We start from the raw sequence: 18,408 nt of genomic DNA, 5'->3' as shown, positions 1-18,408 counted from the left end.
GGAAGCAGTTACCACTTGCAGTATGTACCACTTGCCCAAGAGCAGTATGAGTTCAGCTCACACAAATGTGTGATATGTCACGTAAGCAACCAACCCATGAGGACCACTGTGACCTGACAGAGGTTTAGTGTACTAAGAACCAGAAGGACACATGTGAAGTTACAGTAATCCAAAAAAGAAACCTTGTGTCCGTTCCAGTTGTGCCAGAATCCAGTGAACCTAATTTTCTCCTCTATGAAAAATTCTGTTCTCAGGTCTAAACTAGGGGCAACTCTGAGAGAAGGGGTGTCTCACAAACCTAAAGTGAGTGTGAGTCAGTGGCAGCAAGAGTAATCACATATTCATAAGGTTCTTTCCAGAGACAAAAAGTCCCTCACCTGCTTAACCACCGAACAAATAGGGAAGATGATCAACTCTGTTTAATGTGTCAGAACAGCAAGACATAAAGCAGGACTTCATTACAGGGGTTGTTTTTCCATTTAGTCGGTGTAAAATGAATATCACGACACACCTGAGGATGGGGCTTGTAATAAAACTGAAATAAGGAAAGGAAATCTTTGACACAGCATCTGTAAGATGAGCTTTCTGGGTTCTTTCAACAAAGCTTTGATTAATTAAAGCTATCTACAAGATTATCCATTGTTTCTGACTTACAGACACGTTGAATGGGTTGGTGACACAGAACTCTGTGTTCAGGTTCAGCTAAAAGTCTCTTGTTTAAGTACCAGGTGTCTGTAGGAGAGAGCTGATGCAACCTATGTATAGCTGCAGCCCTGAGAAGTGCCACAGGTCTCACCACACAGCCTGGCTCTCACTACGTTTGTCAGGTGTGAGAACAGAGTCCAGACATTTTATTTTATTTAAATATGCATACCCTTTAGAAATTCCTAACTGATTTTATTCTAAAAACAACACATTTTTTATTGGTAGATACAAACAACTCTAAAAGCAGATTTTTGAGCAGGAGAGACTCAGAAGTCAAAAGACTGAGTTAGAAAATTTCAGAGGTGCTAATGGTTCTTCACATCACATGAGACAAAGCACCTACAAATCTTTTCTAACAGAAGGTTAGAAGCTGAGACCCACTTTGAGGCTTAGCTCCTACGACATCTCAGGCTAAGTGTTACACCACTGAAGTTCCTTCTTGAGCAATCTGGAGAGTTGTGGTTACTAATAATATGAACCAATCAATTTTTCATGGCCGAGCTTCAAAGGAAATTGCAAGAGTAACAAAAAAGTTGTTTTGTAATAGAATGAAACTGCAGACAGAATGGGACAGTATCACTCTGACTTTTCTCAAAGCTGGGGAACAGGGCAGGTCTGTGAGAGGGCAGTGAAAATAAATCAGTCTGTTTCCCCAGGAGGAGAAGGAAAAAAGAAAGGAAGGAAACTGTCTCCCATTGAAATATATAAAATTTGGTTGCGTGAGTGGGACCTGAACATAAAATCTGCACAGCCTGTAATCCCTTCAATCTGAGCTAGGAAACATGAAACAAACACAGCACAAGAATAAAACTAAACTACTTATTAAAAGCCTACGGTGTTTCTCCTCCTCCCACCTATTCCCTTTTCAAAAACATTTTCCTTCTGTCTCTGCTCATCTCATCTGCACTCTTCTTTCATTTCAGACAGTTGCTTTTTTCTTTTTTTTTTTTTTCTTCTCAGTCCATTCAAAGCTTCAACACAAGACAGAAGTGTCTGAAGCAGGGAAAGAAAGGGAGATGGATTAGTTCTGGTTGCAGTTAACAACCACTGCAATGAGCCAGACAAAGAGGCTGGGCCAGGAGAAGGAGGGAGCACAGAGCCACAGGGAGATCCTGGGACAGCGCCTGGGACAAACTCCCTCCCCAGCTCTTCAAAGGGCGCTGGGCTCAACACTCATCACACAGCTCCAGTCCCAGAACTGGCCTTAGAAAAGGGGGACAACGACTCCCTGGCTCTGATTTTTGCAGGATTTGCAATTCCAGGTGAGCAGCACAGCAGCCAGGCTGCAGCCTGACCTGCAAGTTCCTGGGAATCACGGGGTGGGTCACAGAGCCAGGCGGTGACAGATCAGAACCATCACCTGCCACTGCACACAGCCTCCTTCACCCTGAAACCTGTCCTAGGGGACTGGCCAGAGCACAGAACAACCAAATTAATTAAATAATCCCCGACTGCAGTGACATTGCCTCGGGGCCATCATCGCTCTTGGCCTGCCAACATAATACATTTTCCTTCCCCGGGATCACCTTTCACCAAAATGAAAACCTGCCCGCATGTCATGTGCGGCACAAACAATCCAAAACATACGAGCAGCCCAGGGCAACCTCGATAAACATGATATAGGATAATCCACTTGGGATATTCAGAGCATGCCACTGACCTATTGGGGAATGCAGAGCAGCCAGGGGAAGCTCCAGTGGGTGCTTGTGTTTGGAAAGCCGTGGCTCTCATCTCTGAGACACTGCAAGCCCTTGGTTTTTTGGAGGATAATGAAGATACAGAGCAACTACTTAGAAGCAGCTTGTTCTCCAGACTGAGCAGATTGACATGGTAACCTCTGTTGTCAGATAATGTGACCATACCCCCAGACATGTACCTGATCCCTTCTTTCCCTGTCTCTACGTTTAACTCTCTGAATTGTATGGCCTAAGGTTTAGCTCAGGGTGCCAGGGCAGGCTGAGAAAAAGCCTCATCAGACCCCTTGTCAATACAAGGCACAAACCTGTTACCTGCAAAACAGTGAGGTGCCTTTTCATGATCAGCCTTCTTCTGAGATGGGCTTGATTGGCTTTTTCAAAAGAAGAAAATTTAGCACCATTGAAAGAGCCTAGAAAGGTTCTGCCCTTACTGCTGAGAACAGAAAGGGGCTCCACTGCTCACAGTTGGCATCGGGAAACAGCAACACAAGGTTGCCCAAAACAGGTTGTGACATTGGCCCCTGAGAGGGGTACAAGTGTCTGGACATCTGGACAGACTCTTGCCACTACAGGCAGCCATGGAAACAAAAAATAACACAGACAAAGGGTAACAGCTTATGATACAACACCAAAAGAGCTTCCCCAAGAGGGGTCTGCTCTCACAACCAGATGACCTTACTATTTGTTGACCCAGATTTCACTGCAGAGACAGTTGAGGTGTCTCCTCACCCTCTGGAACCAGTGGGGTTCCTTCAGGTGAAAGAAAACTTTAAGTTCTCCAGCTCAAGGAGAGGACACACAGCCCCTTCTACTGCAACTTTCTCTAACCATGGCTGTCCTGCTCAAGCACAAGTTTGGCTGTACAAGACATTCCCAAATGCATGGAAACATTAACAAGTAGGAGCAGGACAATGCTGAGCTGTTCTTAGAGCCTCTAATTTAATATGATGAACAGAATTTTTTCAATTAATTTAGGGCATTTACTACACACCAGTTTAAGACTCATAGCATTCAGAAGGCATTGGCTGGTGTCACTAACACTATCAGAGTCCAGAATGGGTTACAGAATATTGACACAGAAGTTTGATCCACTTTTGAGTGCAGGACCAAAATACTGTGTTACTCTAGAGAATATGTATCCTTTAAAATCTGCCCAGACTTTGGGTCATCTGCCAACATCTTTAAAAATAATGATTTTCTATTTTCCTTTAGTATGCAATAGTTGTGTTTTGTTACTCAACTACATTAGAAAAAGGGTCAAAGATGTTCTAGGTGCTGTAAGAGCCCCACAGACAAACTTTCTAAACTGCCCTTTTAGCTTTCTGTGCAAAAAGTGAAGTATTACAGTGATTGCTAAAAAGTGTCTTCACCAATACTAGAAGTGTTTTCCCCAAAATGTAAGCACTGTTTAAGAGTTAGGTGAACAACAAAATGTCCTTTGTTGAAGCTACTGTTGAGAATTCTTATTTGCTAGACTTCCAATAATTAAAATTTGCCTAAATAAATTACTCCCTGCTGCCCTAAGTTAATTATGTAAAAAAGATATAATCGCTGGTGACTCTCTTGTTTTGATGATGATACTGAGTCAGACACCTAAAAGAACAATCAAACTCAATGCTAAGCAACTTATTTATGTTTGGCTTACCACTGTTATTAATAAGAACATTATTTTACCGGATGCCCGCTGAGAGCTCAGCTCCTGGATAGCAGTTGTTTTATAATTAATGTTTTCTTCCTACTGGCATGTTCTTCAACTCTCTTTCTTCATATTCTCAGATTTTCAAAGTACAGTAATAGTATTTCATGCAACACAAACCCTTTGTTCAAGAGTTAGAGCATGAAAGTAATCAACATCACAACAGCATTATCTTGTATTTTTGGTAATAGCTACAAGCCCTTCTGGAATGCTTTTCCATCACTGGTTTTGGCATTTAAAAAACAACATTGAAAATCTTTACCTTTATTTTACAAATAAGGAAAATGAGGCATTTAAAAGTGAATTATCTGAAACCTCCCAGTGAGCCAGTGTCAGAATCAGGAGCAGATTCTGCATTTTAGGCATCAAAAAAATCAAGGGACGAACAAGAATGGAAGGGAACTCAAATGAGCGGAGCTACAGCCACAGCTCTGCCTTAGCAGCTGCCCTTTATTCTCACAGGTTGTGATTTCCCAAGCAGGGTACGGGCTCTGGCAGGCACTCTGAGGAGAGCTGCACCAGTTTTGTGTAATCACTGGTCCCACACTGTGCACATCCTGCGGGTTTCACCTTTCAGAACTGTTGTACAAGCAGAAAAAGGGCCCAGAGCCGCCCCACACCTACAACACCTCTAACATTTCATTTTCCCATTTTCATTGCTGCTGCTGAACAACTTGCTTTTTAAAAAGATAGGAAATGCATCCAAAATATGGATTATTTTAAGGTATGGAGAGAAACGAGTTCCTTGCGTAGCAAATTAAATGGGAATTGGGACCTGGCATATCCAATGTTTAAAAGTGGAGAGACTGTGAGGAAGAACATGCCCGTTTGTGAATTTGTTTATAAGTGTGTGTCAGCTGCATGATGAAACCAAAACCGTCAATGCTTAGTGAGTCAGCATCCAAACCAGCATCAGGACTGGGAGAGTGAGTGCACAGTGTTTATGGAAAACAGGGAGAGTCAAGGGGACAGGAATAAATACACGATGTGTTTAATGTAGCACCTGGGTGCATGGAGACTTAGAAGCCCCCAGATGAAGCAAACTCAGACGCTGTAAATTTTTTTTTAATGCAATCATTTTTAAAGGTAGAAGAACCTAGGCCACAGGGAAAAAAAAAAATATACAAAATTAGCCTTCACAGCAACTTCCTGCTCAAGAATCTAATGGGAACAGTATCTGGTATTCATTTGTCCTGTCTCCAGTTTTGAATGAGTGCTTAAGTAATTGCGAGTCAACTGTGCAGTGAGTGGAAGAATGATGCTGCAAATTTGTACTATGTATTTTGAAAAATAATGAAAATGCGGGACAAAACCTTCACAAAATCCTCCATCACAGCAGTTTTGACTTCATTTTATTCCTTGAGAGTGTAACCCCAGATGTGCATTTGTCTGCAGTGTAGGCACATGCTCATGGTTTACAGCAGAGTCCAGATTTCACTCACCATGCCTTGTATTCTAAGTAGTTCAACTATGACTTCATTAAACCTCACACTGTTTAAAAAGAATTAATGTAGAAGTTTAACAGTTTGCCACAAAACATACTGCAACTCGGTATCAGAGCCAGCTGTCAAAGTCAACAAAGGTGTTTTACTGCACTTCCATCACTCCCATTCTGCAGCTCACCTTTTCTGTTATTCCTTTTCACATATTTATCCAGAGAAAACCAAGCTTTTCCTGAAGAACATTTGCCTTCGTATTCCTGTTTAAAATACTCAGATTTGACTGCCAGGAATCACCTTGCCACCATTTTGTGACACAGACTGTTTGAACACCTGTGGCCTAATACAGATCCACTGTACCAAAGCAACTGGACAGAGACCCCACTCTAATACAAGCAAATATGAATAAGCCATAAAACTTCTATAAGCACACAAAGAAAGAACATCTAAGTGAACAACAATAACCACATCCAACTCCTGCTAAAATCAGGGCAGTGCCTATCACTGCACAAACACTGAACCTAGCATAGACCTTTTCTAGCTCTCTCTTAGGCAATCCCAAGAGCCCTGGAGGAGACAAATGGGTTTTTTAAATTTATTTTTGGTGGGCAAGAACAAAAGCAGAAACCACTGGCACCAACATCCCATCTTCTGTAAAATGCCTGAGGCTCACTGTACAAATAAGCTTTCCATTTTCATCTTCCTAATGCTATTTTTAGAACATCTTGGCAGTGCCAGATGCCTCTTTCAAAGGCTGGACTCTCCAGAGCTGGAGTTAAGATTTATAACCATGTGCTGGCTAGCCACAGATGCTGAAGACAAAAGGCCTGTGGGAAAAGCCCCCCCCACTGTTAAGATGACATTGTTCTAAAAGCTGTTCAGAACAGTCACTCACAGCATCTTGAGTATTTCCACGTAGCAGCCCAGGATCCTGTCTGCCTGGGCACTCAGCTCGATGCTCATGGTGCTGCAGGTGGGGCTGACCATCAGGCAGTCGATGAGGTTGGGCTCGCTGTCGTTGCCAACGCCGGCCGTCATCTTCTGGTTGGCTGTGTTGTTGCGCTCCACTTCCACGTGGATCTCGTTGGAAGTGACAATAACTGGTTTGAGACGGGATTCAGTCAAGGTGGCCTCCTGAGAGACCAGGTCAGGACTCGTGTGAAGAAGGCGGAGGGGGAGATTGGGCTTTCGGTCACACTGCTGCTGGCAGCCGTTCCGAATTTCCTTCAGGCTTGGCGAATTGTCCCGACTGAATTTTAAGAAGAAACAAATCATTTCAGTAGACAGACATACCAGCAGAGAGAGGGAGAGAGAGTGCAACACTGAGAAGCCACAATTTTTTGCAATTTCCCACTGCCTTTCACCCCAGCCCACTGGATGGCTTTCTTCCGTGCAGTTGGATTACTGAAATGAAAAACATTAAAAAGCTCCAATAGGACTGTTCTGCAGCCCCTATTTGACAAAGATTTGAGCTTTTCATCAGACTAATTGACAGACCAGTTTAGTCTAAAGGTGAACTTTTCTGTCCAAGTCGTGCAAAGCTGTAACAGAATCCATGCCCAAGTATGTATCTGGCTATAGTACATGCCCAGACATTTGTCTGCAGCCCTCGTGTCTGGAATTTGTGTTGGACACTGAGCAGCCCCTGTCCGTGCTCTACCATGAGGAAAGTCAGATAGGCATAAACAAACAGGAAACATAACAGAGGGGAACCCTCAGTGTCTACTGGAAACTGGCTCATGTGTCAAGAGCTGCAGCGTCTATTTTGTGGCAAGTGAGGAATCAGATTTTCCACAATAACGGAGACAGTGTTGTGAAACCAGCTCAGGTTCAAAGCTGCAGATACACAGGGATTTACACACAACCTCTTCTTCAAGGTCTCACCCCTGCCTTTCCTCACTCCCTAAGCACTCCTTGGTGAGTACCAGGGAATGAAGTTTCTTTCAGGTTTTCTAGCACTCCCATCTCACGCTGACCTTGCTTAGTGGTGTTGTGGGTTTGGAAGGCAGAAACGTGGTCAGCTGGGAATTCATACTGACCTGTTGATAAATTCCTCGTAACAGGAATAAATGGCAGCTAAGCAGACAGCTACAAGATTTGGCAGGACCCTGGGATGTGGGCACTGTCCTGTTGGACCATGCATGCTGAAAAAAAACAAGATTATATCATTGTGAGGAAGATTTCTGTGGGCAAAACCAGTCAGACAGAATGAAGTGACAGACCTGGATAGGCACTCTTAAGGGATCTTCAGAAGGGCCATAACAGAGAGATTTTTAACCCTGTAAGTCCAATAGTCCTATTTATGAATCATCAATTTAAGTGATGGGGTATCCCTAAAGTCCTCCCAAAATCTCACACTTGAGTGAGCATTATGAGCTTGAAAGTTAATTTGAATCATTCTGCAGAGGCTTTGAGTCTAAACATATATGAAGAACATACACACAGCAAAGTCCATTTCCTTGAAGTGTGGAAGTAGGCAGAAAACCACATTATCTGAAAACCAGCATTTTGAAAAAGAGACTTCAGCAACACTGCCTGATGGACTTGACTTATTTGCTATTTGCCAGTACCAGAAAGCACCAGCTACCGTTAACAGCCAGTAAAGCAGGGGTGGGAGAAATAACACACCATAGCATGGACACAGGATTGGAAATGCAGCATAAATTAAATGTAACTAACCTGTGAATAAACTTCTTCACCACCTCCATTCCAGCATTCAGCTCATTCAAAGACAGAATGTACTCCTGAGTAAAGAGCCGCAACCGAGGGCACTTCCCAAAATCCTGTCCAAGAAGGAGAGACTCGGTGAAGATGGTGAATGCACATCGAAACTGTGGGTTTTCAAAAGAAACCAGCTCAAACACAACTGAATTCACATTGCTATTATGCTGACAAGCTTCAAGAGAAGAGCATCTCTGCACACTGAAGTAATATTCTCTACCCACTAATAATGAAAGTGTTTTCAATCTCTTCTTTCCTTTATACCCACTTTGAAAACAAAGTTCTGTATAATGAAACAACTAAACCCAAAAAATCTCACCTACACTTACATTTGTTTTGTACTTTTCACTTAATATTTTGATTTTGAAACACCTTTTTTGTTTGGTGCTTTTGCTTCCATGCCTAACTGCAGATTTCTAGAAATAAAACTCAAAAAATATTATATTTCCATGTTTGGCATGGATATCTATTCTGGTTTTAGAGAAAATAATTCTGACATGCTATCAATAAGCAATCAAGTATAAAACCAGAGATCAGTTTTTTCTCCAGGGATTTTACTCCAGCTACACTGTGAATTTGACAGGTGAGCTCAAGAGTCACTTTCTTTAAATCCTGCAGTCAGAGAGGCACCTGCTAACTGAAATCCTGCATCTCCTCACTTCACTTGCTATATTTAGATGTGAAAGAAGTAGATTTTGCTGTCTGGTGAGTGCTATTCCACAGCAAATTTCCTCACATTTACACAGGTGTAACCTTATTACACAGGTGTTGCAGAACTACAGAGCTGAATTTCCAAGTGGGGAACAAGGTCCACTGAGGACAAACAAGCACTCCCAACTATCCTTCCAGCAGCTCCCTGTGGAAGTTATCCTGAAAAAAATACATGGCAACTGAAATGTTAAAAAAATGCCACAAAAAGTAATGAACTAGTGGTGGTCTGTAAACGAGATGATAAACACACAGAGCATTGAAACATGACTCATTTTGGTTCCAGGCACTTCTGTAGCACAACCTGTATTAAGACCTGATAAGTTTTACAGCCAGAGAAAACAATCAAAAACTTGAAAACAAGCTCAGGCTGAACAATGTCTCCTTCAAGCCCTCAGTCACTCTGCTGGTACCGAATGGCTGCGTGGTAACTTCACCCAGCAAAGGGACTGTGGGCAATTCCACATCATTACAATTAACATCACTAAACTTTTAACAGCTCCTTCTGGCAGGTGCAAACACACCTGATCCAAGGGCAGGAGCCCATGTGTACTTCATAGAACATTTGATTAATTTCATGAACATGCCTTGCAAGACAGTTTTTTCATAAGCAATTTGCTTATGAAAGTTTTCAACCCGTCTAGGTGTCATAACTGAAGTTGGAATCAAAGTCCAAGGGATCATAAAAGAGGATTCCATTGCTGACCTCTGTAAAATAAAATATCTCTCTAAATTTAATATAATGCCCTATCACATACCAAGCACAGAACAATACACACCACCAATACTGTTTGCTCAAAAAAATAAAAAGGAAAAAAGAAAGAAGTGCTTATATTCAAACATTTGGACTGAGCCTACAAACAGCTAAAACCCAAAGTTTGGGAGGTTGCTGAGCACCCCTCACACAACTCGGCACACAACAGCCTGCAGTCCTATAACCAGTATTACCACCAAGGCAAAAACCTATCCTTGTCCTGAGATGTTAAAATCAGAGAGAAATGAGAGATTCTTTCTCCATTTTATAGGTTGAAAACTGTAGAGAAAACTCGTTGGGAATTTTCAAAGGCCACAGAACAAACTGAAGGCAAAAGTGGGAAGAGCCAGCTCAGTCTCCTGCCCCAAGGACTGCACAGGGCCTCCTGAGGTGATGAAGTTTAGTGTCCCCCTAAAGAGTAACTTTATTTATGTGCATACACATACACACTCTCTCTAAAGCACTATTCAGTACAGAAGTCCCCAGAGAGTGGTAAAGAGCCCAAATCCACTCCAATTAATACCTGACACCATAAATTCTCCGACTACACACTGCGGTACAGACATGTTGATTTTCAATCTGCAAATGTTAAGTATGGTAAATATACCCAATTCTCTGAAGCTAACCAAATACAAGCATTACACTATGCATTTAGATTTTATTTGAGACCCCTCAAGAGCTCTGGATGCTTTAAAAAAATCAGTCTGGAATCCAAGAATAACATTTACAGAATATTTCACTGAACACTACAGAATATTCAAAAATGTTTACATGTCTGCAGAGTACTGGCACAGAGCCAGAAATATGACCTTTTTGCCATCTTGGGTTTTCTACCTAGTTCTGTAAACTCAGGGAGCTAAATAATAAGATTGGAAAAATAAGGAATATAAACTGTTTTCTACTGGGTTCATGCTAATCACAGCATGACAACAGATGGTCGCTAAAATTATATGAAAAAATGAAAAGAAGTTGATTATGAAGTTACAGAGGTTCATCCTTGAGATCACAACCAAATCAACTGCCTTAAATGTTTTATTTTATTTATTTATTTGTTATTCTTTTCCACTGCATTGTGAAGTAAGACTTCTTCATGTAAAGTAAAAACATTGACAGGAAACTTAATATGCCACAAAAGCTGGAGAGCTGGTAAATACCCCAGACATCTATTAGGAAAGGAATATGGATCATGTAAGAATATTTTCAGTTTGGGGAAGGGGAATCTGGTCCATAGGGTGTAAAGCAAAGCAGGGCATTTATTTCAAACACTGGCAAGGGATTGACCAGCAATGAGAACAGAGAATGTGGGTAAGAACAGCCACACAATGACAGAGTACCTAAATCCTGCAATGAAGGAAGGAAGGAAGAATAGCAGTAGAAAAGTATGAAGAGATTCATGAAACTGATGTAAGTACTCACTGGACATGAGCCTAAAGAAAAATGGAAACCAAGAGGGCTGGTGGTGTCCTAAAGGAAAAGTGTTGAGGGCCCCAGCTCAAAATGAACAAAGTTCCCATTCTGCTTTTGTTATTTATTTGATTTTAAACTGTTTTAACTGCAAGGATGGCATGCAGGGAGTAAATAAGGAGCCAAGGGCCAGGTGGGAGAGAGCTGGAGCTGCAGATGCAGGCACTGCTGCCAAAAGAAATATCCCTCAAAACACGGCTTTGCTTAGATGCTTTTGAAGATCCCACTGAAAGCTTATTAGTTCTGCACTGCTGAAGTAACACACAATTACATGCAGCATTCACAGTCTGGGGGCAGATTTAGGTACCACAATGCATTACAGGCAACAGGGCAGCTGCTGCTCACAAAAGGTATGGCAGTAAAACTTCTCCAAACTGCTGGAGCACCCGTGGCACGAGCACTCACCATGTTGTGTTTGAGAATCCTCTGGACCACTGGGGTGAACACCTCGATCACCACCATGGACCGCGGGCGCTCTCGGCAGTGCTGGAAGGAGCAACAGGTCATTTTGTGAGCTGCAGAAATTATACAGATGGGTGTCCCCTGCCTTCACACCCCATGCATGGATTACCCCAAAATTAACAAGATCCAAGGGCTAAATTAATCTTTCCTGAGATTAAGGTACTCGTAACACTGCTCATTCCTATGGATTTGCTGGCATCTAGCAGAAGATTCCCATGGGAGCTCACAAACTGCAAATTCCTTTCCCTGTCGCCTATTATTCCCAAAACTCACTGCAATGTACAATTTTGGGGTCTTATTGCCAACAGTTTAAAAAGGAAAGGGACTGGGGATATGGGATAAGGAAGATACGGTCACACAGGCAGTGTAATGTCATAAACCTCCTTTCTCTGGGATCCAGGCTAAAGTGGTGGACCTTGGAAGGTACCAACAACCCATCACAGGATGAAATATATAATCATAATGCATCAGTCAGAGTTGGGAAAGACTTCTGAAAGTCATCTGGTCCAAACCCCAGCTCAAGACAGGGTTGATTTTGAAGATAAAATCTCCTTATTACCCTGTCCACTTCTGTTCTGGAAAGTCTATAACATATGTCCTCTTCTGCAATGACACACACCCCACCACACATTCACAGACTATTAGGCACCCATCTCTGAGAGATATCAAAGGCAAAAAATCCCAGATCAGGGATAAAAATGCATCAAGTCTACTTGATGATAATAAAAATGATCAAGTCTACATCAGGCTACTGATGACCTAAGAGGGCTTATACAATTGCAAGTCAGAGGAGTTTCTGTAAATTGACTCAATTTCTGTAGGAAGAAGCAGATGAATAACTCTGGATGGGAATTAAAAGCACCATCCAGAATGTTTGACAAATGCATACCCAGTTATCAGTAAGCAAATTTAAGCAGACTTGAAACTGAAACACAAACAGGCCTTGAGGAAAAGTAGAATTTTTAAATCCACAAGGTCTGCAATGCAAAGTACTCCAAAGTTTATGGATAAAGGATACAAAATGCAGCACAAGCATGGATTTACCAAAAGAGGATGGGTCCTTATGATCTTCCCACTGCCATTACCCAATGACAAAATACCATAAAGGCTGAGTTACACACATCTGAACACAGGAGCTCCAGTGATTTCTGCATTAGCTGAACACAGCATGCAGCAGGACACCTCTTGTACCCAGACTGAGGCGTGGGAGTCTCAAAATTTTAACTCTCACACAGTATGAGGACAAAACAGTCTGATATACTAAGCATATGATTGTATTCATCATAATGGTCCTGTTCACCATTCTAGTATCATTGCTTGCTGACCAAAAATTAAATTCAATCTGGGCAGGAGGTAAGAAGTTAAAAACAAGCCTCTAGCTCAAAGAACTACATTCATATACAACTATGAGATTTCAGAAAGCAAAGCTGTTCTGATACCTTGCAGAAGAATTCACAGAGGTCAGGAGGAGGATGGTTGTTTTCCAGCAAAGGTGCAATTGCCTTTAAAAAGAAAAGGAGAAAAAAGAGAAAAATTGAATTTCAAGGTGGCAACTGGAGAAAGCATATTGCAAGGAAGTGTTTTTCTTGGGGGGATAAAAGCTCACTTTTAGAAAAGGACAAAAGCATCAACTGATAAATTAGAGGTGGGCCATGTGTTTATTTTACAAGTAAGCTCAAGCACACCTCTGCTATGAATCCTCAGGAAAATTCTGCTTCTAACTACATCAGTGTAAATATGTAAAACAGGCAACGGAGTGCAATATTGATAATGGTTTAAATGGAAACAGGAGCAGACCAATTGCTGTAGGATGTAATAAAGCAAGGATGAATCTGGCTCACTGTTTCAGTTCTCCCTAAAAGAAAAAAACTGAACACCACCACATACACATATCCTTTGTGAAGGAGTTGAAGCTCTTTTTTGTGACAAAGAGCTCACTAAAAGCAACCTAGCACTGTTCTTACCTGGGAAGACCCTATTTATCAAAATCAAGCATCTAACTTTGTAAAAGCTGAGATCAACCATTCCTTTGTTGCTACGCAAACCAATGTGCTTATGCTGGGTAAACACATTAGAGGTCATACCTGCCACTGAGGAGGTAATGAACTTATGCTGTTGTTACTTCCTTTGTAAATTAGAAAATGGTACCAGAATAATATATTCTATGTGGTGGTGCCTTCGGGCTTTTCCACTCTTCAGTTACAGGGATTCCCAGTACCCATTTCAATGTAAGACACTAAACACAGCAGCCAGAACGTTTTGTCTTAAACAACTGAACACCAGATATTTTATCTGGATGGCACCTGGGGTTTTACTAGGGCAGCCTGCTTTGGTTTTTGCTCCTCCTCTCATCTCCTTACTCAACCCTGTGGGTCTGCTTGCAGTGGCTGTGTTTCAGAGACACACACAAACAGGTCAAGAATAGTGTGAATTTTAACAAGGAAACCCAAGCACACCTGCAAAGCTCCGTTTTGGTTATATGTCAGAACTGTGATACTCATTATCATGTGCCATCCTTCTGGCAACTGTCCACTCCTCCTCTGGAGGCCAGAGGGGATGATGGAGAATACAACCCCTACACAACCTACTCGAAGAAGCCATCACCCAGAAAAGAGGAATAACACAGGCTGAAAGGACCTTTGGAGGCCACCTGGTCCAGCTTCCCTGCTCACAGAAGGGCCACCTCACATCTTTTATTAAAAAATCCTTTCTCCAAAAACAACCAGTTGTAACTGGGAGTGTGAACTACCCTTGATTCTAGAATTACATGAAAGATATAGCAAAGGAAAGTAAATGTCACTTCAGAAACTTATCTCAATGGCTAATTCCATCTAAAAGGGAATCTTAGACAGCAGTTAAACACAATTAACACCTACTGGCATCTACCTGCCACCTTGTAATTTTGCAGAAAGTCACAGAGATATGATACTATCAGGTGGTGATGAGGCTCTAGATTAGATTACTGGGAAAATCTGGAAATTACCAGAGAATGAAATTAAATCACAGTGATGGCGAACCAAGTTCCACCTCTCTTATAAACTGTTGAGATTTTATTCTTTGTTTCACAAGCAACAGAGCTGCCACTTGATTCACTTATTTCTATGTCTAAATACATGTGACCTACAAAAAAGAAAAAAGTTGAAGAGGATATTTTTACAAATAAGTTAGCAGGGTTTTAAAGGAGTAACAATTACAACAATCCCTTGCTCGCATAACCCTCAGCAGTGAAGACATTCTGTATATGGTAGCATTAGCCTCTCTGGAAACTACTCAGCCTAAGGGTTTTATAGGGCACATCTGGAAACGATGGGGTTGGACTATTTAAAGTACATCTATAGATATGGATATTGCTGTGTAGCCTCCTAAGGAGGCCATTTGGAGAGACTGTTAACACTCAACATGCTGTGCTCTCTCACAGAGGCTGAGAGAAAGCTTTATTGTAATTCATCTATGAAACAAGAAAAGAGAAATGACAAAGCCACACAAAAAAATAGACAAATGGTTTTCATTCCCGCCTAAGCTCAGCAGCAGTGGTGGGAAGGATTTCACATTTGCCCTACTTCACTGGGGCAGAGACAGGCACTAAGAGAACTATTATCAAACAATATAGATTTGTCCTCAGCTTTTGACAGAAAGATACTTACCACAATAATGCTCTCATGGTCTTGAGTGGTTAAGTTGTTGTTCTGAAAGAGTTGAATAGAAGAAAGATGAGTGAGTGAAGAGCACTCTTGAGTTGGTACATCAGCACACAGAGTCCTCAGCTACCACCAGACACAAGCAGAAAGGCTCAATTTTCTGAATAAAAACCATAGCATTAAAACCATTTTCCTAAAGGAGGTAGTACAATGCCTGCTCTGAGGAATGATGCAAGCCTTCATTGCTCCTTCAGCACACAAACATCAGGATACCAGAGGTCTCAGTTGAAAAAGTAAAGCCAGCAATACATTTCTTTTAAATGTTTTCTTAGAACAAGCTGTATGTCTCTACAAAAATTATTAAAAGGATTGTTATGGTGGGTTTTTTGTGTTTTCCAAAAAACTCAGCCAAAATTCAGTTTTCCTGAAATTCCTTCTTTAAACATGGTACCAGGAAAAGCCAATAAATTGACTGGAAGTCACCTATGCTACCACCTATGCAGAAGAGTTTGCTCTGTGCTTTTTCAGTAGCATGATCCATCCAGAGGTTACAACAGTGTGAGCTGCTAAGGTTTTTCACTACTGAAAAAAAAAAATAATGGTGGATTTTTTTGCTTATATCAAATCCTTCTGCTATCACATCAGAGCTAAGACATGAAAAGCCTGCTCGGCATTACATTTCCAGTCCATGAAAAGTTAAATATTTGAAACAGATATTATAGGAGGAGGATAGAGAACTCTGAAGAAAAATGCTTTTCTTTACCACAATTAGTAAAAATAAAATAGCTACACAATTAATTAATTGGTGTGTGTAGATATATTGGTACAAAAATTATCGGTCATGGAAGCAAAGCCAATGGAATAGAAGTCAAAGGGAGCTTTACCACTGACTTAAGGCATAAGTTAAACCCATGATAAATTTGCCGTAGATAATTAAGAAAACCAAAGAAACAAAAAACCAACTGAAAAAACCAAGCCAACAAACTCAAGACATATGGGGCTTGTTTTGTTTCTAGAAATCTATGTAACATGGGTCAAATTTTACTTTTCCTCAACAAGTGCAAACTCCACTCAAGTCAGCAGGAGTCACGAGCAGACTCACGAGCAGAATTTTGACAGCCCAAGTTAAAATAAAAACCAACCCCCAAACTTTTAACTGTTTGTCTCTCATCTGAGAGAGCCAGGAGCCCTGCTGAGGCCGTACCTCTGAGAGCAGCTTGGAGACAATCTCCAGGGGTGCCTGGTGGATGGAGTCGTCCTGCAGCGGGGACGTCAGTGCCATGTCCACCAGCGTCCGGATCTCCTTCAGCACCACCTCCCAGCGGCTGGGGTTACTCAGCACCTTCTTGTACTTGTAAATCTTCTTCTGCAAGACATGTGAAAGGGCCACACTGACACCACCATAAACCTCTTGAAGGGAGCTGTGCTTCCTACTGCCCAAGGGGGCTGCTTTGTATTTTGAGTTTTGCCTTTTCTGCTGGCTGAGAAGACGTACTTGAAACATTTAAATAAATAGACAAGGAAACCTTTTATATCTAAACTAGTTTCTTCTGTAGAAGCAATGAGAAACCATGATTCTTTTCATTTCAAAATGAGTTTCTTAACTCCAGAGTATCTTTCTTTTCATCATCTCCTCTCACAAACACCTTCTTACTCAGGCTAATGACAGATACCTGCTATTGAACTGTTTCTAAAGTTAAGCTCTTGTTAAGAGATCATTAAGGAAAGGGGGAGAGAGAGAGAGGCTATCAAAACAGCACTCTTACAGATATTTTATTATAAATGTGAATTCACATTTGGAATTAACTTAAATCAATTTTACCAAAGAAAAAAAATCTCACAGACTAAGCGGCTTTTTTTTCTGTCTTGAAGGAGCCTGAAAAGTCATGATGTCACCCTCCAGCTGTAACAGAAGCCAACTCGTAAAGTCTCCAAATCTTCCATACAACAGCATTTCCACTCAAGAACAGCATTTCTGATTGCCTAACCCAATCTGCCCCAGTTCCCTGCACGGCCCTGACCACGTCCAAGCTATTTCATCAACTGCCCCATCCACAGACCAGCTGGATAAGCAAAGGACAACTCCTCAGCAGCCATGTGACCACAAACTGCTGGAACAGAAGCTGCTTTATAACATAAAAAACAATCTTTAGAGAAAACCTACCCACCCAAATTCCCAGAGATGGTTCAATGACACTCCGCAAGTTCAAGGAAATTATGGTGAGTGTTCAAAAATCACTTCTGAAAAGAACATGAAGGGCACATGAGAGCCAGGAGGGGCTCCACAAGAGCGTGGAGGCAGTGCCAGAGGCAGGGGAGGAACTCTGCAATGAAGGGACAGCAACTTGTGTTTAGCTCACATGCCCTTCCACTTCCTCCTTCTCTGCATGAGCCTGGTCCTCTGCAAAAAGGGATGTCGTGAAATATGGACATGTGCTCAGGTTTATTTAACAGCATTGGCTGGGCACACATGTTTACATGAAAACTTCAGTGTTTTGCACAAAAAATGGATCTTACATTCCTCGGCAGCATTTCCAGGAAAATCACATAAACTGTCCTTTTCGTGCAGCTTGCAGATCTCAACTGCACATTTTGGGCTATACATAAGTGTAACACAGGCAGGGGACTTTGCACAGTGCTTTGTTTTGTTTTGGAGCTTTGCGGCTCCTGGCATTTCCCCCTGTGCTTGCCCAGGGCAGCCCCAGCAGGAACCATCTGACCAGGTTGGCTCTCTGCTTATCAGCCACTTCCTTCCCACCCTGCAGCAGATCTACTGCTCAACAGCAAACAGTCACCTCCGCACCCCCACCTGAAACACAAGAGGAAGAGAACAATGCAGAATAAAACAGATTTCAAATGCACTGAGTTTGTCAGCATTGTTAATGGGGGGAGAGGAGAGTGGCATTAGGCTGACACGTAAAGGCTGATAAAGCAATCCCATTATCTTTTTAATTAAATTCATGCCAAGTACAAAAGCACATTGGCAGTGTAGTTCACACTTTCAGTGCATTTTAAGCCACTGAAAAGCTAAATGAATGTAAAAACATGCTGCAGACATTATCAAATGTGGCTGGGATTTCAAAACTGCACAGAAATCTTTGTACTTCTGAGCTCCTTGGGACAG

General features: G+C 41.8%; 1 protein-coding gene across 2 annotated transcripts in view; it reads right to left on the bottom strand.

Moving 5' to 3' along the window:
* Nucleotides 1-18,408, bottom strand: part of CMIP (c-Maf inducing protein) — a 130,181-nt gene that overhangs the window by 16,662 nt on the left and 95,111 nt on the right. For both annotated transcript variants that reach the window (XM_086847563.1, XM_086847564.1), the window contains exons 4-10: nt 16,489-16,650; nt 15,291-15,332; nt 13,086-13,148; nt 11,590-11,670; nt 8,217-8,320; nt 7,577-7,681; nt 6,433-6,786 (exon numbers count right to left, since the gene is read on the bottom strand). In XM_086847563.1, coding sequence (XP_086703689.1) covers nt 6,433-6,786; nt 7,577-7,681; nt 8,217-8,320; nt 11,590-11,670; nt 13,086-13,148; nt 15,291-15,332; nt 16,489-16,650 — 911 coding nt within the window. The remainder of the gene's footprint in view (nt 1-6,432; nt 6,787-7,576; nt 7,682-8,216; nt 8,321-11,589; nt 11,671-13,085; nt 13,149-15,290; nt 15,333-16,488; nt 16,651-18,408) is intronic.

This window comes from Cyanistes caeruleus, chromosome 12 (assembly GCF_971803275.1).
Source record: "Cyanistes caeruleus chromosome 12, bCyaCae1.hap1.1, whole genome shotgun sequence".
Lineage (NCBI taxonomy): Eukaryota > Metazoa > Chordata > Aves > Passeriformes > Paridae > Cyanistes > Cyanistes caeruleus.
Note: the sequence above shows the minus strand (reverse complement) of the source record. Positions and strands in the feature narration are given on the sequence as shown.